The sequence below is a fragment of the Pseudochaenichthys georgianus genome, chromosome 13 (assembly GCF_902827115.2).
Source record: "Pseudochaenichthys georgianus chromosome 13, fPseGeo1.2, whole genome shotgun sequence".
In the NCBI taxonomy this organism is placed as follows: domain Eukaryota; kingdom Metazoa; phylum Chordata; class Actinopteri; order Perciformes; family Channichthyidae; genus Pseudochaenichthys; species Pseudochaenichthys georgianus.
The window spans coordinates 17,917,764-17,943,550 of NC_047515.1; the positions used below are offsets into that span (position 1 = coordinate 17,917,764).

The following is a 25,787-nucleotide window of genomic DNA, read 5'->3' on the forward strand; positions in this document are numbered from 1 at the left end:
TAAGCCTTTAATTAGGTATCCCTACCTCTCCCATGCTGCTGTGATCACAGCTGTGGACCTGGAGGCAAGGGTGAGTCTTAAATCTGACCTGGCTACTTTCTGTGGACTGTTCCGCTAGCTTACAGGGCAGAAGGGAGTCTCTATCAAAAAGCTGTTCAGAGCGACTGAGGAAAAACACACTGAGCATGATGACCTCCAGCCCAATAGGAGGCATGCTATGAAACAAAGGCCACAGCAGTGAGATTAAATTGAGCCGTGCTGCTGTTCAGTGTGGCTGAAATCAACACGAGTAGGAAAGCATGCATGATTAATATTAATCATTCCGTAGCATGCTGGAAATGCCCGTCCTTCTCTGGTCATTTGTACAAATACACAATGAAAGTCTACTCAACAGTTGGGTTTAATCAAATGTAGGGAAACAGAGATACAGTAGACCAATACAAAGCATCAGTTATATATGTTGCAACCAACCAGGTTTTGGTATTTATCATCACTGTAACAGCATGCAGTTGGCTGACAGGAAAGTTCCTCCCCCTCGCTCTGTTTTGGCACCAGTTCCAAGTCTCCTTCCAGACCCTTTACATGGGTTATTAGCAACGCTGCTCTGGGGACTACCCTTCCATTCAAGACCTTCCTACACATAAATCACTGCTTATAGCAAACTTAACCAGCTGAGGAAAAATAACACGTTGATTTTCTGAACACTGTCCAATAGGCTTGCAGTCTAAAACAATGTATTTACATTCCTATGGTGGAAGTCCGCTGTTGAAGTCTAATGAACAAAATATTCTATAAACATTATCTAACCACACCAGAACCAGAACAAAATGCCTTTGCCTGATTCTTAAGTCTTTCAAAACACACACTCCCCAGTGTATGCACAAACTAAGCAGACTTAACAGCTGAACAGTCCCTCACACTGCTACTTTCTCATGTGGCTTAGATGAATGATTTTACGATGAAACTATAAATACCACTGGTGACTTAGCCAATTATGCGTTTCTTCCATCAATCAATGAACTATTTTACTCGACATATTTATAAGTCCAAAGGAGGTGTAGTAGACTGGCAAATGTGTGTAAGACAATAATTCACTGATTAAGTTAGTTACAAGAGCAGAGCACGTTGAAAGACAAATAGCCCAGGGCACCACTTCCACAATGTCCACATTGTCCACTGACAATCTGACCATGGAAGGTGTGAAAATCCCCCTCCGTCCACACAGAGCTGGATTCTTCTCACAAACGTGCAGCTCATTAAAGGGATTTGCTTAGAATTACTCCAAAATGGTGAGGTGTGCATTGCAAATATATTATACACTACATACACCATATTGCAATGATAAGCAGATTGAATAATGAAACTACAGGGAAGGAATTCTATATCTAACCAGTTTCTCTTTAGAATAAAAATGTGATTGTAATTCCATTGGTTTTAACAAGTTACTGCACATTTAGCAGTAAAAAGTTACAAAATTATTACATTATTTTTACACTTTGCCTTGAATATTGGATTACCCATTTTGTGGTGTTCTACCAATTCCATAGATCGTATATTATTGACTACTATGCAGGGACTCAGCAATCTTGCCATTATTTGACTCTTTATGCATTGACCACTAAAATCACAAACTAAACTCTTGCTGCCACATCACTGTTGTCTTCACTACAGCGGCATCTTACTACCTATACATCATTTCACTGCTTTGGCTTCTGAAGAACTACAATTACCGGGCCTTTCTTTCCTTTTCTGTGCCCGCATCTGTAATTAGAAACATTTCATTTCCGGGCGTGGGACTGTGGCCTGCTTGTCTTTAATTATCTGGACTACTCAGTGCCCACAGCCTCCCGGCCTCCCGGCCTCCTCATGTCCTGGTCTGGATCAACTCAGCGATCTGAAGAAAAGATGGTTCTAGGAACTTTGAAATCTTGGAAGTGCAGCTGTCCATCCAATATAAGAGTATAATAAGAATTCATATTATTCATCTTGTGCCTCTAACCTGTACTTACGCCCTAAGAAAGCATTGGCATTTTTGTTTCCTAAATCTATAGCAGAGGCCCTTGTTTACCAACGTTTAATTGATTTAGGTGATTTTACTCTTGTTTTCATGTCTATCTATTTCTTATAACATGGGGGTTGAAAGGCATAACGAGTGGAAAGAAGGCCAGTGCCTTGCTTCTGCATAGGCCTGAGGTCAAGACATTTCATTTCCTATAAGGACAAGGGAGGTTGTAGCCTTTCAAATATGGTACAAAGCTAAAAGAACAGCTTATTGAATTGTGCATCGAGGCTGTTCCCTTTCATTAACTAAGCTTTCATCAGGGAGAGGAAGTGAAAAAAGGCAATAAGAGGGATAGATATATTGATGGATGTATTGGCAGGTGTGCCTAATCTTGCTCTTCAAACCAATCTAAAGATTGCTGTCTTGTGGAGAAAATGAAGAAATAATTGCAAAGGGTAGCCATGTGAAGATGAAGTATCTGTCTTTGTGGTTGGGGGTTGGCACAGGAATAAAATTGCCCTGTCTCTTTATATCTCTGCTGTGTTAACTGTTAGGAGTGACATTAATATGACTGACCTCACCGCAGAAACCTCTCTCCCCCTCTATACTCTTCACCACAATCGCCCCCAGCCCCATTTCCCAACCTGTTCTGCATCAGTGGCGAGCTGCCACCAAGACCCACACACTCACTGTCCCTATCTCCCATACATTCAACCTACCCCTGCTCTCCTCCTTTCTTCCCTCACCCGACTCCCTATATTCCCATTAGTTTGCCGTTAAATGGCCCCCTATGTTCCTTTGATTCTCAGGAGGGTTTAGGGGTGATCCCAGCCCCCAGTTCATCTGAATGGTTTCTTTCTGAATGTTCACACTCTGTGACCGACCGGCTGCTTTATATTCCAACTGTGTTAATAAGAAGTCCAATGGAGAGGGCCACAGGAAACGCACAGATATTCCATAGGTTCACAAATAGTACTGTATGTCTTAAAACATGACGGAAGACAGGCCTCCGGAGAAATGCCACTTGTATAGGGCAAATTAAATCGATTGCTGTTGAGCTCCCATGTGCACAACTATACAGCTATTATGGATTTTTGCGTTTCTTTTTTATTAGAAATCAATCAGCTAATTGAGAGAGAATAGGTGAAAGTGATGCCCCTATAGTAGTAAAGCTGCAGACTATCATTGCAATGTGGCTGGGCTAAATTGCAATTGAATCAGGCTTCACGGTTACCCAAAAGAGAAATGCACCAGGAATAGCTGTCCAAGGGGCTGTAAATGAAAATACTGAACAGGGTGATGGTGGTCACAGTATTTTCTCTTACCGTGGACGGTGAGCGAGGCCGATGCCTCCGCCTTGCCCACCATGTTCTCGACCACGCAGGTGTAGGAGCCTACATCGGCTGAAGTCAGACGACGGATCTTCAGGGTGTGGTCTTCACGAATCTCATATCTGGATTAAAACGAATATCCATGTATCAAATGTTGACATATAAACTAAAACTGTGTATTAAAGCAGCCTTAATGCATCATGCGTCATCTGATGACACTGAACAAATATGTATTTAGATCTAACAAAGACAGGGAGGATGGTATTTTGTGATGAAAGGGGAGCAGTTGATGAGTCATACCTTCCTTTGGGCAGGTCACCATCGTCTTTCCTCCAGCGCACGGTGGGAACTGGGTCGCCACGAGCCTCACACCTGAACTCCACACTTTGGTCTACTAACATCACCTGGCTGCCTGGGCGACGGACAAAGCTGGGACGTTCTGCATAGATTGCAGCAAAAAATGTGTTTAAAAAAAGCAAAGAACAGTTTTACATGAAATATATTTGTACTTATTATACCAGCTATATTTTATGCAATTCTTAGTTTTTTTATTTATAGTTAGGCTTCTACGGAGCCCCCCTGGTGACATTGGTGAGAAAAATATTAATACTTAATAATGCATTGCCACAAATTAGTTATTATGTTCCCACGCATTAGTAATTCGTGGGAACACAATAATTATTACGCAATAACTAAATCCAGATAGTCTATAGAAACTGATGACTGAGTGACAACCATAGACTGTATATATAAAGGTGACAACACTAGCTAAACTCTGTACCGTAGGCTACAGCTATTATCGCGAAGCATGGATCATTTTGATTTGATTTCATTTTATTTTCATTTGGGTATGAATTATAATGATATTCTGCAATCCCTTGCAGTTAAGCACAGTGTCATCCTTAGCAAAAGGCACTTGATTCGGCTGCTGAAAATGCACGGTTTGAAACGTAGTTGAGTAGGCCTAAAGTTAGAACGATATTGGCAGACTCGGATTTCACGGATCAATAACTCATGAACAAAACGTTTGGCTTCAGAGCCAAGAGAAAAATTAGATGTTCAATTAAATTAAGCCATTTTGAAGTTTGAGTTTTAGGTCCTGGGAGGTGTCCTGTAATGAAAATGATGTAATAATTTGAAATAATCTAGTATTTAATTTTACTAATTGAGTTTTTATACAGATATAACAAGGTAATAAACAATGTACGGTTAATGACAGTTTAAAATGTACAATGTCCATCAGACTTTAACCAGGTTGGTTTATGATTAACCATAGTATTCTCATGCAAAGGGACAAACTCAAAAACTCAAAGCTGGCCTTGCTTAAGCCCTGACAGTATTATTTCAGTATGATTATTTTATTTACAAAATGGGCTCTGTTCTTGCTCTTTCTGCCGAGAAGAGGACTAGGGAGTAACACAACTGGTGATACAATCAGGAGTCTGGACATGCTCTCTGCTGGGACACAGGAGGTCATTCATGATGAAATAGGGTGCAGCTGGTCATAGGAGACACACTGCTGGGGCCAGCATGGGATTCATAGTTAAGTGTGAGATTGGAGGTCAGCTCACACTCTATCTGATAAAGGTCAGTGACACCATTTAGTTCCCTGGGAGATAGACAATGGAAATGTAACATCTGGATGCTGTTTCTCACTGCAGACAAACAAGTGTGTGAATGTGTGTGCAAGAGTGTGTATGTGCATGACATGTGTGTCTGTCCTGGGAGAGGGATCCCTCCTCTGTTGCTCTCCCTGAGGTTTCTCCCATGTTCCCCTTAAACTGTGGGGTTTTCTCTGGAAGTTTTTCCTTGTACAAAGTGAGGGTCTAAGGACAGAGGGTCTAAGGACAGAGGGTGTCGTTTTTCTCATACTGATATTCTGAACAATCTGTGCTGTTGTATTTGCTGTAAAGTGTCTCTACTGTAGGCTATTTTTATTATATGTACAGCACTTTGGCTCGACCAAAAATCGTTTATAAATGAGCTATAATAAAAGTTGATTTGATTTGATTTGCTTGTATGTGGACAACAGATTAAGATATTCTAAAAGAAGATTTATTACCAAGTACTGTGAGTTCGGCTATTTCACTTTCACGTTCTCCGACCATGTTTGTGCCAACGCACACATATTTCCCAGCATCGCTCTTCCGAGCATTTGTGATCATCAGCTTCCCTCCGCGTATCTAAAGGGAATAAAGTAAGAGGAGAGAGGCTTATCATTGAGAGGAAAACAGCAAAATGAAAGTCTGAGAGACACAGTGGGCCAGAACAAATTAAACAGCACAGCTCAAACATGCTATATAAATAAACTTGCCTTGCCTTATTGCATTAAAGAATGTCTGTGAGCACTTACTTACCAAAAGATGATTACAACACCAATATGAAATGTACTCACAAACTGTAATGGCTTGGTGCTGAACTATTGGACTTTTGAGCATTTGGAACAAACTGATCTTTCTCCCTAGCCCATTTTTTTATTGTTGCACTCAGCGACCACTTGGAGTCTAAATCTCTATCAGTCGGCCACTTTTCCAATCCAACACAAATGCGGATCCCTGAGGAAACACCTGAGGCTCTGCAGGACTGTGAGCACTTTTCCAGTTGCCTCAAAGAGCTTCAGGACACATATGTCCAATATGTTGCGGAACGTTTTAAAGAATATTCTTCTTGATGTTTTCCCCGTGTGTGCATACAACTGCAAGTGAGAGCAAGTACACATACATTCAAGCAAACATGAACAGCGCACACACCCAGCGCTGCATGTGTGTTTGTCCAGGTGAATGTCATGTCTGTTATTTCCCAGGGCTTTGATTACAGGCCAGAGGAGGTGCTTTGTTCTCAGGCAGTCAGAAAGACAGCCCCAGCACAGCCCCCCCAGCCCTTCTCTCAGCTCACAACCATGCCAGTCAGTGCAGAGACAGACAATAGCATGGTGCACCAATGATCTCTTTGCCTTGATGGGGGATTTAGGTTTTAAATGCACATATCAGCGCGCGAGACCCGGGACCACCACCTGCAAGCATGTAATCGATACCCTCATTAGAGTACCTCTGACAGAGAGCTTGACACACAATATTGCAAATGCGTGACTACTATGTTAAACACAAGCCCTTCTTACATGTGTGTTCACTTGTGATCCATGATGCCCCCAGGAAATCTACACCACTGTATTCCACATTATCACTTGCATATGACAGACACACTTGTGTGTATATGTTTTAGCTTTCATAAAGTCACCAGGCTGAGTCTAAGATACTTGAAGGACAACTTTGCAACCGGATATATTTTTCAGCTTCTGAGGCATTCCTCAGCCCTACTCCCTGTTTAATATTCATGGTAAAGCAGGAGGGCATAGGGACTTGAAGAGGCTGTGGAAGGTTGGCTTATTTAGGGCACCCCGTGGTGCTGGAAGGGTTTGAAGTATCATTATGTTACTGTTTGTTTGAGGAAAGGCATAGCAGCTAAAACACTGTGACACTCACAAGGGCCCAAGGTCAGGGCAGACCATACAGCAGAGAAAGAGGGGGGTGTACCGTTGGGTCCACAGGGCTTTAACATGAGGATCCACTTAAGGCCCCGTCCACTCTATCCATACTCCTACCTCTGTGTGGCAGTTTTTCATTCTCCACAGGCATATTTGAAGTGCCAGAGCAGCAGGGACTCTGAGAGCAAGTAAATGAATGCAGCAGCGGCCCTCTTTTTCTGCAAATGCATATCCAACACAGCAAAGCACACAGGCTGCTAAAAGCCCCAACAATCTGAGCATTATCCTGCATTACGGGAGATGGCTCTATTCTGTTGCCCTTTGTCTCATGTGTTTTGGCAATGCTGATAATGAAAAAAAGCCTCTATTCAGCATGCATTCTGTTGGTAATCACACAACGGTCCAATTTTCCAGGCTGATAATTAACCACAACTATTGCACAAAGAGAGAGGACAATGTGCTGCATGTTGGTTGTTTTGTGATGTCGAATTGCCCTAAGCAGACAATGGTCGAGGTTTAGATACTGGCATTATTCCTGTATATGTTTATTTATCCTTTATTCATAGTTCCTGCAAGACCTGTGTGACAAAGTTGAGAGGAATGCAGCCAGCTGCAGCTCGTGGCACGGCAGCATTACAGGCTGATACCTCACTCTTTATGGCTCAGTGGGAAACTCTTCATAACCACCCCACATGCAGTCATGTGAGATGGCATACAGCATGTCATTGATGTTTACACACAGCTGACCAAAATAGATAGAAAAACAGAAAAGTGTATTCTGAAGTTGAGTCTCTCTTTCCACTGTAGCCACCAAAGCCAAGTTGACCAATCCCAGTAAAGTACAGTTCAAAGAGTAAACGGTTTGGGAGCTCGCTCTGATCACCAAGGAAACTGCACGTTCCAGCATGCTGCACGGTTGGAGGAATGAACTGAACCAAACACAACAATGTAGGCTGGATGAGGGGGGGCCCTTGGACGAGCTCAGCTGTTCATCACATTATAAAGATCCCCCCCCCCTCTGCTTGCTCTCTACAGACCTCAAGTCACTCACAACAAATGAAATATAACTAACTGTAGACTAACTGGTCCCATCATGATTCTCTACTTCTAATACAGCTTTTAACACAGGAGACAGTCCTGACTCCCATCTGTCACCATAGTTGATTACACATACTTAGATTATCATGTATGACCTCTCGCACTACTTTAAAAGTGGTTGTTTGGGAACACTCAGTTTGTGAGGTTTGTGCTTGACAGGAAGTTTACAGTGAGTAACTCCAGCTGGTCCAAGTAGCTCATTTAAATCCATCAGAGCCTTTTTCATTTCCACAAAAGACCCAACAGTGTTGCAGACAAGGACACAACTTTGAGTCATTTAGCCTTTCTCACAGCAGCCGCATTAACAACATGTACTCTGAGGATTCCACCCATCAGTGCACAGAATCACATAAACATTACAGAGAGTAAGTCCTTACTTCCACCATGCGTGGGGTAGGATGGATGTTGTTGCAGAAATGATTTATAAACTAAATAAATAGTGTGAACATGTGTTGTATTCAGTGGGACTAAAATATAATTATGGGAAAGGCTATGTGCGCAAGAACCATGCGTCACACGACATGAGTAATATAAGTAAAACCAGAGCTGCTTTGTCCCCAACATACCTCTCACACTAACAGCATGAGCTAGTTTGTCATTAGTTAAATGAACAATAAAGAGATGATTATATTTTATTTTACAGAGTGTAAAAAAAGGATGCAATAAGCTAAAGTGTAACAGTGGGCACAGCTAGGTTGCGTAAATACAATAAATACATAATACATGTATGATCCTCCAAATGTGTAGAAAAGGGACAAACAGAATATAGAAAGGCCATAAGAGGTTACTGTGTGGCAGAGATTTCGTGCTTATCAGTAACTACTCACTTAACTCGGGGACAAATATGATTTGATTCTCGTTAAACTAGATTATACGCTTGTTTCTTTCAATTATGTTGCTCAGTGGCAAGACTTGGACTCTTAATCTCCTGCCTGTGCAGCTTAGAGAGAAACAGAGAGGAAGAATACTCACACTGTTTACGAGTAAAATGTGCTTTCAGTGCTCAATTCACGCAACCTCAACTGGCCCTCAATGAGCAAAACTGTGTTCGATCATTTACAGTGCTCCGATGAAGACGGCCAACAGCGATAAATCACTGAATCAACTTACCCAGTAATGAAAATGTATTGAGCACAACCAGGCCAGGCTGGCTTTCAGCACTGCATGCCAGGCATACAGAGTGGAACATCTTTATTAGTACCTTGTATTCATTATCTCACTGTACTGTAAAGTCAGCCATTGTCAGCATCTGGGGACCAAACTATTTGAGGACTAAAGAACGGCAGGATGTGGAGCCAGAACTGGGGTTTTCAGGAAAATGGGAATCAGACACTCAGCTCAACTCCTCAACACCTGCTTGTGTTGGAGTGGTGAGTCAGAGCTGTTACTGTGATTCGCTCAAGCATACATCCAAACAGCATTAACAGATGCAACTAAGTCTCTTCAACAAAAACAACAATGGTCCCAAGTTGGGTTTTTTTTTGTAGACATTTTGAGCAGGTATTATTTCAGACCATAGGCTAGCAAGCATGTAGAGCTGATTGGTGCTGCAGTGCCGGCTGTGCTGTTGTGTTAATTAAAGCCGAATAATTGGTGGTTTGGTTGCACATCAAATGTAAAGAGTTGTTTGGATTTCTGCAGGCGCTGCTGCTGAGTACAACACTTCCCCTAGTTGATTTCATCAGCAGGCCATCCCCGATCAATGCACGGCTGCTGACTGAGGGAGCGAAACAGATTCTATCTACCTCGGTCATTAAAGGTTGTTGTCACCGAAATAGGATGCTTGGGTTCAGTAATTGCTATATGTGAATAATGAGGCAAACAAATCAATCTTTCAGCAAACACCGAAGTGGCGGTAATGACTTGACCTGCATCACTGGGTCATTCTATCGCATGCATTTAAACACACCATCCTTATATACAAAGCAGTATTCAGGCATTCATAGGATAACCTACGTGTGAGCAATAACAAAGTCACTAAACTTGACCAAAAAAAGATTCTTACAGTGATTCTCTCATCTCGGTCGTCAATGTTTACTGCATCTTTTTTCCACGATATGGTGGGTTCAGGATGTCCACGGGGAGGTTGACACTCCAGGACCGCCGGCTCTCCTGCCGCCACGATCACATCTGCAGGGTTTTGTCTGAAGTCATCACGTAAAACTGCAAGAAAACAGAAATGAAACCTTTAACAGAAAGTCAATACTCCTTTAGGGAAAACACAGTAAATAAAGAATATAGATGTTTAAATTACACTTTAAGCTGTTGCAACATTAATAAAGCCCATGGCAGCTTGTGAAACAGCAGCCCATTTCCACACAGAGTTCCGCACAGACAATAAATGCTAAGCAAACATATTGATTTAATGCACCATTGAAAACAGTAACAATCAAGCCAACATGTGTTCACAGGATATAAAATGGACTTAGACTAGTATGTATAACACATATGTATAGGCTACTGTTCATAACAACGTATACAGTTGTATTTAATGGCCTGTTGTCTCTCCAACCTGTCTGACGATAAGCTTTACAACAGCATGATGAACACATATTTGTGCCCATCAACATCTCTAATAGCAATGACCTTCCTCTTTGTTTACTGAGCCACAACGACCTTCATGTAATCATGCACGCACGCACACACACACACACACACACACACACACACACACACACACACACACACACACACACACACACACACACACACACACACACACACACACACACACACACACACACACACACACACACACCACACACACACACACACACACACACACACACACACACACACACACACACACACACACACACACACACACACACACACACACACACACACACACACACACACACACACACACACACACACACACACACACACGGACACGGACACATGCACACACACTTTAGCACACGATGATGATGGCCTCTCCATCATCACTTCTTCATCTCTCCCTGACAGTCCATATGTACATCCCTTGTGCTCATATGCTATATTCACATAGATACAAATCTGCATTAGATCCAATCAAACAGTGCTGCCTTGCTAAGGTCTTTGCTATAATATGATTCTTATTTGCATTGATTTTCCCTGGAGAAATGCTCGAAGAAAGATGACACGGCCATGGATTTTCATTATCCATCATATGAGATCCACACCTTCTTAGGTCTAATTTATTGGTACAAATATGAAACTGAAAAGAAGGTGGAGATTTTAAAGAGATGTACTGAGCAATTCTGGTATTCAATTGGGGGTAAATGCAAAACTACAAAACCGGTTTTATCTAAAATCATTAGTCTTGTCTGCCTGCCTCTTCAGAATATTACTTCAGCATCATTACCAACTGGGAGTAGTTGCAACCAAACAGATCAATGCATGCCTGTTTTCTAAGGGGAAAAGAAACAGCACATCTTTAGACTCCATATCTACTCTGTTATAGCTAAACTGGAGAGAGAGAGAGAAGAAGCCACCAGATACTTTCTGCAGACAGCGTGCCAGTAATCACTTCCACAGCTTTACTGCACAAGCATATAAAAACCAATGAAAATATTGCTTGTAAATTTCAAGCTGAAATCCAGGCCACACACAAAGTATGCAAGGTCAGCTATCTTGGTTATCCCTTTGTATGTATGGAAAGTAAATGTATGCTTGTGTCTGTGTTTAAGGGATAAAACCTTTCTATTGTCTCACGCTCCTCAGCTTGCTCTGAAGTCACCTCAGTCACAGATCAAAGTCAGGCTCAACACAGGACCCCCTCACCTACCGACAGCCAACACATTCCTCACTAAACCCTTTAAGCACTTAATTGGACATTGCTGAGCCAAGATACTGCTCTCTGCTTCTTGTAACGTGGAGTAACAGTCCACTTCAACAGGAGCCTGCTTTTGGAGTCAGATGGGTTGTAATAGCTCTTTTGCTGAATACTCCCACCCACACCTTCCGACGTGCAGCTGTGACATTACCATCCCTAAATGATCTAGCATCGGAACAGATTTTATTGTCTGTTTGTCTGTTGAAGGAATATATTTACATATACATGCAGTGTGCTGTAAACACATGACTGACGATCATGTGTACATGTTCTACGCTGACTCTGATCTCAAACTCAGCGGTGCAGCTGTGATGCGAGTGAGCTCATTTGGTTAAAAGCAGATACAGTCATCCAGGAATGCAAATGTAAACACTAAACATCCGATCCATTAGAGCACCAGCTCCATTTGATTAAACAGTCTCCACTGTTGGAGTGGTCAATTGAAACACTCTGTATCCAGGCAAAAGTTGGTCTTGAATATCAAAGGGAGTCAATATAATACTCATATTATACTTATGCACATGTTGTTAGTGGGCAAAACATCTATTTTTCTTATTTTGTCTTAAAAGTATACAGATACTGATTCCGAATGTTTGAGCAATATCCTGTTGATCAAGAGTGTTTCAACTAAAAAAGTTAAAGAGCACATGAGAGAATTCATGATTGTAGTGCCTCACTAAAGCTTGTATTAAACGCTTGGTTGAGCAGGTTGAGTAACTTTAACGGTGACATTAAGTGCACATGGTCTCCTCTCAGTTGGTCTCTACCTCCCATGCTGGTTTCCCCGGAACTCTCACAGCTAACATGCAGTTGCATCTGTCCCTCTGGAAAATAAAAAGGGATGTGTGTGGGGAGGAAAAGAGGACAAAACGATGCTGTATTGACTGGTTGGAGGCCCGGGGGATAGCTGGCATCATCCAGTGTTTACACCCACAGCGCTGTGACCTCCACCCCTCCTTAGCAGCACTAGCTCCCCTCACCTCGCTGCCCTCAATCCTCCTCCACACCAACACCTCTTTGTTATAAACACAGCTGAGTGTAGCACAGCAGACAGCCACGAACATCTGCGTAGTTGAAAACAAAAATCCTCTGGGATAAAGGCAACATGAGCAAGAGAGAGACAGAGGCAGCCAGACAGTCTGTAGGAGAGACAGACGGACACAGATCTGGATGGGGTACAAAGCCCTAACTCTTCCGCCAGAAGCCCTGTGAGATCCGGAGCTGTGGTAGAAGCGGCTGCCTCTGGCCCCCCTGGTTTAAATAAGGCATCCAGCATCCCTCCTTCCTGTATACATACTGCATAAGGCCCCACTCGCCTGCCTCCCTAGCTGATTCTGTTCAAGGACCCAGAATTTGGTGGAAAAAAAGGGGATAAAGAGTCTCTCACAATGTCTGCTGTCCTGAAAGTGTGTGTGTGTGTGTAGTGTGGTCTGTGTCTGTGTTTGGGATAATGAGCCTACTCTACCATTCTGTCTCTCTGGTGAGCCTGCAGCTGTCCCCCAGCAGATAATATGTCCTGCGCTATTAACAGGGAGGCCAAACTCAATGTGTGTGTGCGCGTGTGTTTGTGTGTGTACAGAGAGATTTTCCGTTTGTGGCTTAATATGTGGAAATGGGCCAGAGTCACAGGTCCCAGCATGAAGACGCCTCTTTGTCCATCCTGGATTTGCTCAAATATGCTGAGGATAGGATGAAAAAGATTGAATATCCGGACTTGGACAGATATCAATACGCTTTGTCAAGGTAAAGGGATACATTCTGCATTGCATATCCTCTTTTCAGTAGTCCAAGAACAAAACACATCCTATCTCATCTGGCTGACATGCCTCGCTGCAAGACACATGGCTGGCTGTGCATAACACAACCATATCTATCAAAGCAGAGGTTTAGTTTGCACTGACAAACATGTGTTGGGCCCTGCCAAGTCCAGTACAACCACACTCCACTGTGTGTGATAAATCGCTCGCCAGAACCACAGTAGCAAATTGGTTCTTTGCTGAGGCTAAAGCAATTAGCTGCCATCATTTCTTACATCCAAACCCTCCTTTAAAGGTCAGCTGAGATGGCTGCTCTGTGCTTTGAAAGCTCCCAGGTTCTTCACCCCCGCTGTCCACCCACACACTCACACATAGGCAGATAAGCACACACACACTATTTTCCTGAGGAAATTGAAAACAGATGTTTAAATGTCAAATTAAAATGAGATTCCCGATCTGCCCCTCCAACATTAATGAAAATGAAGATTTAATGCCACACACAAGTCTGGGTGGGAAGATCAGATGAGCTTTCTTCTGAGGAAATTAAACCGAGTACAACAAGCTTCCCCCAAATCTTTGGGAGGATACAAAAACAGACCCACCAGGGAATTAAAGATTTATCAGAAGGCACCCGGAGTCAATCCTGCAAACAGAAAGATCACAGCGTGGGTCTCGCCTTTGGCTTCAGATTTTTTCTTGGAACAGAATGGACATGGCTTGCCCCTTAAGGGAAGCAGCATGTAAGAAGGTAAGGTAAGAGAAATAAAGAAAATAATGAAAGATAATCCATCTCTCTACCCGTTTGTCTCTCTTCCCGGTCTCCTGAAAGTAGATCTGCTTCTTTTAAACTGTTTAATTTACTCCATTTGCTTCACAAGCTGACACAATATTAGGCTTTTGAGAGTCAAACATCATCAAATAGAACCTGATAACATCCAGAAGGGATGTTATAACAAACAGTAAGTCAAATATCAAATCGCCTAATAGTCAGAATTAGTAACTGCTGAATGCCTCAGCTCTTACTTTTCCATTAATGTACTATTTTTTAGAAGACTGTCTGAATAACAGCAAAATATAAATGAACAATTAGAAAAGGGAAAAGTGGAATGCTATTTCACATCACAAGATAAACATCATAAATTCTCACTAGCTGACACATCTATGAGTATTAAACTAAGCCTTACATTGGCTTTGCAACCCTCCAATGCATTTCATACGACATACATACATACATGTATCCTTTACGAGTGTTGTTTATGCCATAAGCAAAAATATACCTTATTCAGCTCAGTTCTTCCATATTGATGCTATGCCTACACCTTGCCTCCAGCTCTGTCCTGTGGGACGAACACCTCTCTCATTCTCTCCCCCTACAACTCTCACTTTGTATCTGAATTTATCTCACCCCTCTTAGCTATTTGACCCCCTATCTTACCTCGCTGTCAGCTCACACACACTGAGCGGCTTACATGAAAGAAAGGCTCAAAGCCATGCCGTTTTAACCCTTGCCACTCTATTGCAAAAGGCTGTTGCAGGTGGATCATTTGCCAGGGGCGTGTGTACAGTGTGTGTGAGTTTGAACTGTATACATCTGTAGTTTTTCTGGTGGGTGTGAAGATATAATAGGTCTTCTACTGTACCTAGGTTTATCACTGCCTTCTCCTCCCTCCTCCTCCTCCTCCTCCTCCTTCTCATTCCCCAGTTCCCCCCTGACCCCACCACCAGGGAGATGAGATTGGACATGGCAGACTCCCCTCTCTTTCTCTATATGGCTCTCGTTCCTTGGCTCTGAGCTCATGCCCTCTTTCCTGACCTGCAGACACTTGATCCTACCATGCAGCATAATACTGTCTGAGGTAGATGATCAAAGATATAAACTTCACAGCTATATGCAAATACAGAGATACAACTGACACTGAAGGAAGTTGTAAATAATATCACAAGCTTCACACTGCGCAATGTGTTGTTATATTTACATGTATACAATACACATGTAAATCACGGAGAAAACCATAGCACCTGGCTACACCCGTGACATTCAATATGAGGTCACATCTGTAGAGTCATAAGTGCTTCGTTGACTGCAAGAAGCCTTGTGGACACCGTAAATATGTCAACAACATCAGACAGACTGTTACCCAACTGGCCTTTAGGGTCTGCACCTGCACACCCCGGATGCCATGAGGTCATCCTCCAGATTCACAAGTGATGTCACTGAATGGAGACAGGATGCCCTTATTAACTCTTATAAACACTCAGGGCCGGAACAATAAACTCTTAAGAGTCCTTAATACGGACACTGCTTTGCCTGTTAACATGTTCTCTCAACATGTCTGACTTGCTTTGGTATGGACATTTGATCAAAGGGAAAAACGAAATGTTTTCTAAAATCCTTTGAAGATATCTCGACCGTTGCAGATCCGTTGACACTGTGTTTTGATCAGCATCCACAGAGAGTGAACAGCACATGTGCTACTTACTGTAGCGATATACAAAAACAAATGTAAACTACGCTGTGTAGGGAAATGAGTCAGGCGCTTGTGTGTGGATTGAAACAGGGGTAAGGGGAGGGGGGTGTAGGCATTTACTCTTTACTGTGCCAGGTGATTACAGTCTATACCTGGCATTAGCACCAAGGGCAGATGGCTTTTTGGAGACTTTCGCAGCACAGCAGAGCACATCTGCACTCCCTGCAGCCGAATGAGGCAGCACAACGCAGAGGGTACATCTCAGTGCTTCATCCTTCACATTACACACTTCAAAACACATGTAGACCTCATGCACATACGTATCCAACAGCAATTATATCTGTACACGAAGAAACACACACACACACACACACACACACACACACACACACACACACACACACACACACACACACACACACACACACACACACACACACACACACACACACACACACACACACACACACACACACACACACACACACACACACACACACACACACACACACACACACACACACACACACACACACACACGCGCGCTCACACATAAAGGAAACCTTGCCCCACCGCCGCACAGACAGAGAGGCCATTGAGTGGCTGTGTTTGTTTAAACGGTCATCAGTCTTCTCGTCAGGCTTGGAGAAAGAGATGGCGTTTGGCGAACGCGGCAGCGGGAGGCGGGTTTATGTGAGTGACTGAGTGAGTGAGTGACTTGGCACCTCAGTTATACAATAAACAGTATCTGTGTGATTTGAGTGCTGGGTGAGCAGGAGTTGGACTTAAATAAAAAGTGTTTCGAGAGCTGGGAATGCATAGGCAGGAATGTCGGATGAAAAAACGCAGCTTGAGAAACGACTCCCTTGCTATACAACAATGTTCTAAAAAGGAACAAAAATACTAATCCCATAAAAGCCTTGCTGCCACAATGCAACGTGTGTAATACACATCTGTATGGGATTATCACATTCAAATGTAATGATAAAAACAAAGCCATTTGTGGATTTGTCAGCTTGTGACAGATCAGTCAGACTACTGTCTGCATATGAAAGTGATTTCAAGGCAAGTGTGTTACCTGTTGTGGAAAAACAGAATCAAGTTTCTTGGTAACTGAAGACATGTATCGTTTTCTCATTCGAGACTGGCCAAGTTAAATTAAAATATTCCCTTTACACAGCATAGAGCTGATGCCAATGGATTACATTCTATTTCCATCCAGTTTCACAACGCAGTAAAATAATAATGAGGGAGATAAAGCTGGATGAATTAGGTAAACCAACCCTTTTTTCCGAGTGGAGAATTTCCTTTATTTGCAAAACGCGTGTAACAAAAGACGACTCAGCGATAGCAGCACCGCAGCAGTCAGCATAGCATTAGAAGCTCTTATGATGAGTCCTTTAGCAAGCCATGTTCGGCTGGACTCTTCTTTTAGTTACACAGCCGTATCAGTCAGGCCTGTCTTCAGTGATGTGAGTCTTGTATACAGCACTCCTTACTCCCTGGGGACGAGGAGGACATGAGAACCTTGTCTATCACCATTCACTGAACAACACAGTCTTGAGCCTGAAGCTCTTTGCAAAGAGATACAAAAGAGCAGATGTAACACTATAGTGTACACACACACACACACACACACACACACACACACACACACACACACACACACACACACACACACACACACACACACACACACACACACACACACACACACACACACACACACACACACACACACACACACACACACACACACACACACACACACACACACACACACACACACACACACACACACACACACACACACACACACACACACACACCTGTAGAGAATGCTCTCTCATTCTCTGCCTCTTTTTTCCTCTCACACACAACATAGACCGAGGCCAGTGGGCTCTGTTATCTGCCCTTTGTAAACCGTGCCAAGGGGAATAAACATATTCATACAATACACGCAGAGTGAAATATGGTTGTGCCATCCTGTCTATAAGACATGAGACAAATCACTATTCTCAGTGTATTTGCAGCTAGTATATGAATAAACTCCCAATGATAAGAAATAACTATAACATTCAAAAAAGCCTACCAAAAAGATGCAAAAGTATTTCTAGTTCTTCTTCTAATTTGTCTGCATGTTGGTTGCAACTGTCTCTCAGCCTAACATGTGTATGTTATTTCAACTCTAAGATGGACACAACTCAGAGTAAGAAGCATTCTCATGGGAATCACTTTCTACTAAAGAAATGATTCCTATAAAAACAGCTGGCAGTTTGTTCTGTGGATTATCCAGAGTAATTTGATCCTGGACAAAGAGGTTGCATTTCAATTAGCTAAATGTAATTGTTCAACTCTGTGAGCTTTTCGTTGTGTTGTGGTCGAGGCAGACATCCCAGGGATTGATATCTCAAAACCTGGACATACAACCAGCTATCTGCCTGGATAAATACTGCTTCAGTTGAGTGAAAACATAGGTTTGATGTCGTTTTGGTAAGCTGACCCTTTTTAAACTCTTTCCCGTTTTATTTGCCTCAGAACTTGCCCACTTATTTTCCTCACTGTTGTTCTCTCTGCTGTCTGCGTTCAGATGTACTAGACTGTGCTAGTCTGAGTCTTCACAGTGTAATAGGATTGCATACAACACAGAACTGGTGAGAATATGCAGATTGCACATTTGTCACTACAGAATGCTCAGACAACACATCCCTTTACCTCCAGAAAAGCAAGCATAAACACGCCATGAAATATCATTATCCGCTCGTGCCCTAATCCTGCTACGTGTTTTACACAGCTCAGTTCACATTGTGTCGGTTATGTTTGCTGACAATATCTCCCTGTGAGCTGGCCTCCCGCCTGTGTGGCCCCAGCAGCTAACCCTCTCCCAGCATCTGCAAAGATGAGGGCCTTATTAAAACAATCTTCCCAATTAACATTCCAGGCCCCTGGAGCCCAAGCAGCCCTCCCCCTGGACCTCCTCCATGTCTGACCCCTCCTCCGCTCTACAGTGACAAAGAGGCTGTGTAGGAGCAGGACCAGCCACGGGACTCTTGAACGTGACTGCACAGAGAGAGGCAACTTGGTTTTCCTTTAGACTATAATCTGTCTGTTTTTATATGTGTGTTAATCTGTGTAGCGTGTGTGTGAAAGGCAGAGAGACTGAGGAACAGAGAGGGTTGATACATGAACGGATAAATGAGTTACCATCAGTCAGGGCGGCACAGTCATCACAAACGCTCCTAATTTGATGTGACACGCGATGATGTGGGCTCATTCGCAGAGGGTGGATAGCTCATGATCCCAGGAGGGGTGGAGAACTGTAAGAGGAGCCTGTCAGCTAGCTAACTCACACCATCAGAGACATCACATCCAGAAACACAGCACGCGTTCCTGCAGAGTGCCATTTGCAGGTATTTCCACCTCTTTATTAGCCTGAGATCTAAAGACCAGATTACAGGACGCTCTCAAGTCTCCTACCCATCTTCCCAAAACAAAGATATATTATCTACAAACAGCAGAGACTGACACAGTGTTGTTCTCTACTAGTGGTGCTGTGCAAACAGGACCAGGGAAGGGGGAATCATATCCTGGTGAGGAGCAACAGATGAGACATTTCAAATGACTGCGGCTCTGGCTTATTTTTACGTCATAAATAATGGCAATCACAAATATGAAACAGCTTCTGTTGCCTCAACTCAGCAGGACATTCCAGCGGTTATTGTAGACAGAGAACTTGGCAATTGTGCAGGAAGGTGTGTTGCTTATGTTTTAGTTCTACTGCCTATCCTGCCAGTCTGTTTGGCTTACATCTTATCGATGCATACTTAATGAGATCCGGTGGACATGCGGCGCGCGGATATTCTCTCTGTAACACATGTCAAACAAACCCATTCAAAGCAGAACAGTTGGAACCTGTACATTTATCCTAAATTGGTAGACTGGAAATCTTAGCGTAATGTACTTAGTTTCTAATAGGAGTCTAATTCGATAGCGGTTTAGGAAACAGGGGAGTTAAGCGATTATTTTGGAGAACAGTGTGTCTTAGTCGGGACAGGATCATAAACTAGGATTACATCAGCGGCTGTTGCAGAGATGACTGGGAAAGAGTAATTTGATAGTAGCTGTGTGAAGGGAAACCGGCAGGCACAGAGGAAACTGGGGAAGGAAAAAACACAAGGGGATCCAATGTAATGTTACAGCAGATCCCTCAGCCTTTCGTCATGGCCACTTTCATTCCCACCATGCTGATCCCTCTCCAATCACTTTACCAGGCACGGGGGAGACGGGGATAGAGGGACGAAGGAGGAAAATGGTTGTAGGGTTTAAGTAAAAGTGTAGAGGTGGGGGGTCCTTCAGAAAATCAGGGCGCAGGAATTATAAAATGGGTGAGACAAAGCAAATAAGGGTGCTGGAAAACATGTGCTGCAGCACCAGAAGGGCACATCTTTGTCTGATCAGTTGCCGTCCCCATATCAATGGCTTCCACATGGACTGTAAACTCTCCCAGATGGACCCTGAGAAGATGAAAAGATGGCCGTATCCCTATCGGAGAGGGGATCTGTTACAGTGGGAAGAGATATCGAAAGGAAGGAGCGAGGGGAATGCTGGCGGAGTTACTGTGCCAGAAAGAAATAGAGAGCTGACATTTCATCTTTAGCACTTGCTCCCCATGTGAGTGTGTACGCCCACGTGATCATTGCCAAACGCTTTAGTGCTATAGCTTTTCACTACATTTGTCAAGTTCCTTTACATGCAATATCGAGCATGGCTGATGCCAAGGGGAAAGGTTTGTAAGTGCGCCAGAAATTACCCTGATCCCTGTGAAATTGACACTGTGTAAGGTTTCAAGACTGATGTTAAGCCCTGGATATTCCATTTTAAGATTTTCATTAGATGAGGCACAGACAAAAGAAAGATCCCTTCAATTTTGTACCTTTGTTTTATGGTATGCTTTGCTACTGGAACATCCTGGTGAGCTGATTTATGATCTCTCTCCCAAGGGAACAAAGCTAACCAGAGTGGCAGTGGAAATGTAAGGCTACCGCACAAACTTTACTCTGAGAAGACATCTTTACCTCCTGAGGTAGCCAGACGGATAGAGACATGTAAAGGTGGATATGTTTCTTTACTATAGTTTCCTGACTTCTGCTTTAGCCTCGACTTGGAGACTCAATCGAAAGTCCATCGTACCCATTGTTTAATCAAAACGAAAATGCTTTTGGTTTTTCATCCATTGCTTAAGTCCAAACACATCACATCTGTTCAAATCATTTTTACATGCAATGTTGTGATGTTGTAATAATGATAGAGACATTTAGAACATTGTTAAGAGGTGATGGACAACTGCTGGCTTTGCTGGCTTACATTAAAAAGGGAATATTAAAATATGGTCTCATGTATTTTCAATCCCATGGTTCTCTATTTAATACAGATGGTTATAATGTCTTCAAAACATAGACATCTGAAAAATGTATATATGAACAGCTAATCACATTGAAGATGCTTCCTCTGGCAGTTAATCCCCTCGGGAAGAAGACAGGCCTTTGCAAGTATAGTATGAAAGCTATCAAATGTACATTACATTACATTACATTGCATTTAGCTGACGCTTTCATCCAAAGCGACTCACAATAAGTACATTCGACCAGGAAGACACAACCTTGAAGAAAACAGAATCATATAAGTACATCAGGTTTCATAGAGCCAAACATTTCAAGTGCTACTCAACTGGCTGTAGATAAGCCAGTCCTTTATTAGTATATAAGTGCTCTGTTAGCAGTTCTTTGTTAGTAATTCTATCGCTCGAGGTGGAGTCGAAATGTACAATATAAGGAAGTTATGAAAAATCAGCCATTGGCATGTTTCAATTGTCTTTTAATAAGCGGCAATTTATCTTCCTGGTTGGACTTATTATTTTATTATAAAATGTTTGTTTCTCTGCTGTAAGTAGGAATGATATGTTTTTGTTTTGCCGGAAGGCCTTTTTAAAATGTCAATGCAAAGACAAACAATTTAGAAGCTTTAGAAGCTTTAAATGCTGACCATTACATCTTATGTATCAAACTTGTTCTGTACTGTATTGCTGAGCAGGTCTACAGGGACAACCACCGGAAGGAGCAACCTCTAGTTCACCCCTTCATAAAAAATCCTGCTCAACATGGATGCCATTCCTAACATCCAAAGGCATGTGGTCAGCCAAAAGCCCCCGTGCATCGTAGACAGATTACTCTGAAAGGAAAAGAGGAGCCCATCTGGAGCAGAGGAGGGGCAAGAAACAAGGGGGAGAGGGAACATTTAAGAAATGGAGGAGAAAGAACTGGCTGGGGGATTTTGAGGATAATGGAACGCAGGGCGGAAATACAGAAGAGGATTCAGGGTTTGGAGAGGGGACAGATATTTGTGTTGTTCTGCCAAAGGGGGATACTTTCAAGGTCTGGTCTGTTAAAGCGCTGACTTGCTGTACAAATGAGGCAATGAGTGGTGAAAAATACAAAAAGCAGCTTATGTGAAGGACAGTTTGTAATGTTTTGTAGAAAAACACATCAAATGATAAGTGAAATATCACCTAATGAGAGCATAGGTGTGATACAGTGTGTGTTAGCCTCCAGGTTTGACACACAGGTTTGAGGGAGTGACTGGTTCAGTGTGTGCTTGAGATCAGCGGCTGTGTGTACACACACAGCAATGTGTTAGGAGCGGTCGAGTTGCGTGGTCAGATGTACATCTGATTAGCACCTGCTGACCCAACTGACTATACGCTCATGGAGCAGCAGAGCCAGACGTATAACAAGCAACCGTGAAAGCAAACATGAAACACACTTCTGCATGCCAGCAAACAAACTGTCCCCTAGCAGAGAGTCCACACAACCGTCATCTGTTCCCTCGGTATCTCTTCAACACATTGAACAACAGAGGTCGGGACTCAGTGAACAGATACATTCTCCCTCCGTTCTCAGCTCTCCTGAGATAAGACATTCCTCACGTGCCTCACATGGGGAGACGATTTACCACAACATGCTGCCACTGCCTCCCCTATGAGGAAATCATCAAATAAATCCATGTTTACTTTCTGCCAGGGCCAAATATGCCAGCAAAGTCACGATAAGAGTGCATGCAGCTAAATGGCTACATTGTGCTCAACAAAGGGGGAAAAGCAAATCAGGGAGAGGATGTGATGGGGCTTGTTGCCCTCTGGATCAGCAGATGAGGGTGTTCAGTTTGTTGTGGAGAAGAGCAAAATAAAACAGAGCCGTTCACGTCATGCGGGTGGGATGTGGCTGGGAGCACAGGCCATATGGGTGACATCAATAAAATGTTCCCCGACTCGTTCAATAGAACACAGGGGCCGGACATATCCCATAGTCTGACCCAGTGAACGTCTTTAAAGGCAAATATATTGTGAAGCTGTGCAGGCGATAACACAGATGGCCAGACACGTTTGACAGGCTTTTCAAGTTTCCATTTGACATGAATGGCTTCTTTTTGGAATGTGGCACACTGATTACATTATGTCTGAATGGAAAACTAACTAAGCACTGCACATTTCTTTACTAAAAACCCAACATGACATGCCCCTGCAGCCAATTGGACTTGCCAGTAACGTTTAGTGCTGATTACACGTTCCCCCCCGCAGTACCAAAGTCCACATGCCATCCATTGTCTGAGTCCCCTGCATGTTGTCTGTATCTGGGAGAGATAGCATCTGAGCAAGCCCTCGCTGTGGAGCTATGTGGCTTTCCGAGGCCTCCAGAGCCTTTGGAAGGCAGCACACCTGCACAGCAGACAATAGCAGTGGCTCCTAAGGATTCTGCTGGTTTTTGAAGTGGCGATGGATGTGAGCTCAATACCTCAGGCCCCCTCTTTTATCACGCATCACTCTGCGGTTTCAGCATGAAGCCTTTGTGATGAGAGAAGGCTTGGAGATGAGACGCCCACAGCTTTTAAGGACGTTCAAGTGTTTGGTTGACCAGCCCTTCCACATCACAAAAGGTGCTCATATGTACACAAAGCAAAACAAAGTCTGAAGGGGCCACATGCACTCTCGTCAGGTATTACAACAGAGACAATGAATATACACAGAGAGGGAGAGATGTATCATGGAAGATGACCCAGGAGCTACAGTACGTTTGGGGAGGGAACACACCACACAGAGAGAACAATACATTCAACTCCAGAGTATCATAGTCACATCTTATATCACTATCTTCACTCTGGGGTGTTGGTAATTCGAATAAAAGGCCTTATTTGCATAAACCAGCTGTGAAATATAACGTCATGAAGAGCAGTTGCTCTTTCGATGATGGAAAACCTACAGTATGAATTATTCGAGGCGACTTGATGGCAACATCTTTCTCTCCTCCTGCTTCCATCCCGGTCTCATAGTTATCTCTGCCTCGTTTCTTTCTGACTGCTGCTCTGTTATTCTCTTTATATCATTGTTTGTCTCATTGCGTCTTCCCACTACCTCTTATTGTCGCTCTGTGGGAGGAGTCACACTGTTGAGGGAAGATTTTGGAGAAGAAGAAAAAAGAGTCTTGAAAACAAGGGAGTGTAACACTGTGATTGGCTGTTGCTGAAGCGGACACCTCGCCTCTTGACAGGGCTACAACAAAGTCAAGTGAGTAGTAAACAGAGACATCACTAGCATGCCAGACGCTGTTCCAGTGTCAGCTCTCTCATCATGTGGCTGAAATGTTGACAGTGTTGTCCTTACAATAACGGTGTCTGACCCATCTGTCACCATCTTTTCTAGGATCCCTCCTTAACTACACACCATCAGCATACAGTCGCAGAATAATAACTCTGTTACTGTAAATCACCATGGCCTAGTTTGCTTGCCGAAAGGTGGTCCTGAAGTGGGCCAGTGAAGGAATGAACCACACACAGTATGTATCTCCCCTGGTGACAGACAAGGCCTTACAGTATGTCTATGAATTGTGATGATTAATGATCTTTGTTGGGTTGTCCATCACGCCACTTCTAATACATAGCCTACATACATGTAACTGTACATCCTGCTTTCTAGTCATACATGTTTTCTATAATAAAAAAAACAGCCATATTGGTAACGTTTTAAAGACTTTACAAGCAAGCCTTGTATTATTTCATTCAGTTTACACATACCCTGTGTACCCTGGCATTATATATGTATATCCCTGTATAGCATTGACCTTTTCACACAAATATGATTATGTGTCCCTATTTATTATGTTTATTACTAATCAATGTTTTTGGGATATGAAGTAAAGCCCACAGTAAAGAGTCAACATGTAAACAATTAACATAATTACAGTCACATTGGATGATACATTCAGTTGCATCATTATCCATGGGATCTTGGTTTAAAAGTTAATATAGCATTATTCTATATTATTTATATTAAATAAATATGATTTATTAATGATTTTTATCATAGGAATGTGTCAAATTAACTTTGTTTCCATATTGCATCACTATATACTATAGTGATAGAAAGATATTTACTTAAAATAAAGTCATATTCATTAGGTTGTTATAGATGAGCACAATGCATATGTGCAAGGCCTATGGTTGGGAACTACAGTATCTATTTTGAGTGGCTCGTGCATGTTTTCAGTGGTAATACATACTGTGTTGTTGTGTAGCAAAATGGCTGATACAAATGTCAGCTCAAAATGTAAGATCTGCATCCAAGTTTGGATTTGTACTCGGTCTATACAAATTGTTCATGCTTGAGTACTGATGTATATGTTGAACAGGATTGTTCTTACAATTAAAGTTGTTTTGGCACTTACCTGCAAAGAGCACATTGAGTTATATTTCGACAAAGCCTAGGCACCAGCTTGAAC

At 42.8% G+C, this 25,787-nt stretch overlaps 1 protein-coding gene across 1 annotated transcript in view; it reads right to left on the reverse strand.

Moving 5' to 3' along the window:
* Positions 1 to 25,787, reverse strand: part of LOC117457277 (roundabout homolog 1-like) — a 264,825-nt gene that overhangs the window by 43,267 nt on the left and 195,771 nt on the right. Inside the window, 4 exon segments of the mRNA XM_071205123.1 lie at positions 3,328 to 3,455; positions 3,634 to 3,772; positions 5,396 to 5,516; positions 9,921 to 10,078. Of these exon segments, the coding sequence (XP_071061224.1) occupies positions 3,328 to 3,455; positions 3,634 to 3,772; positions 5,396 to 5,516; positions 9,921 to 10,078 (546 nt within the window).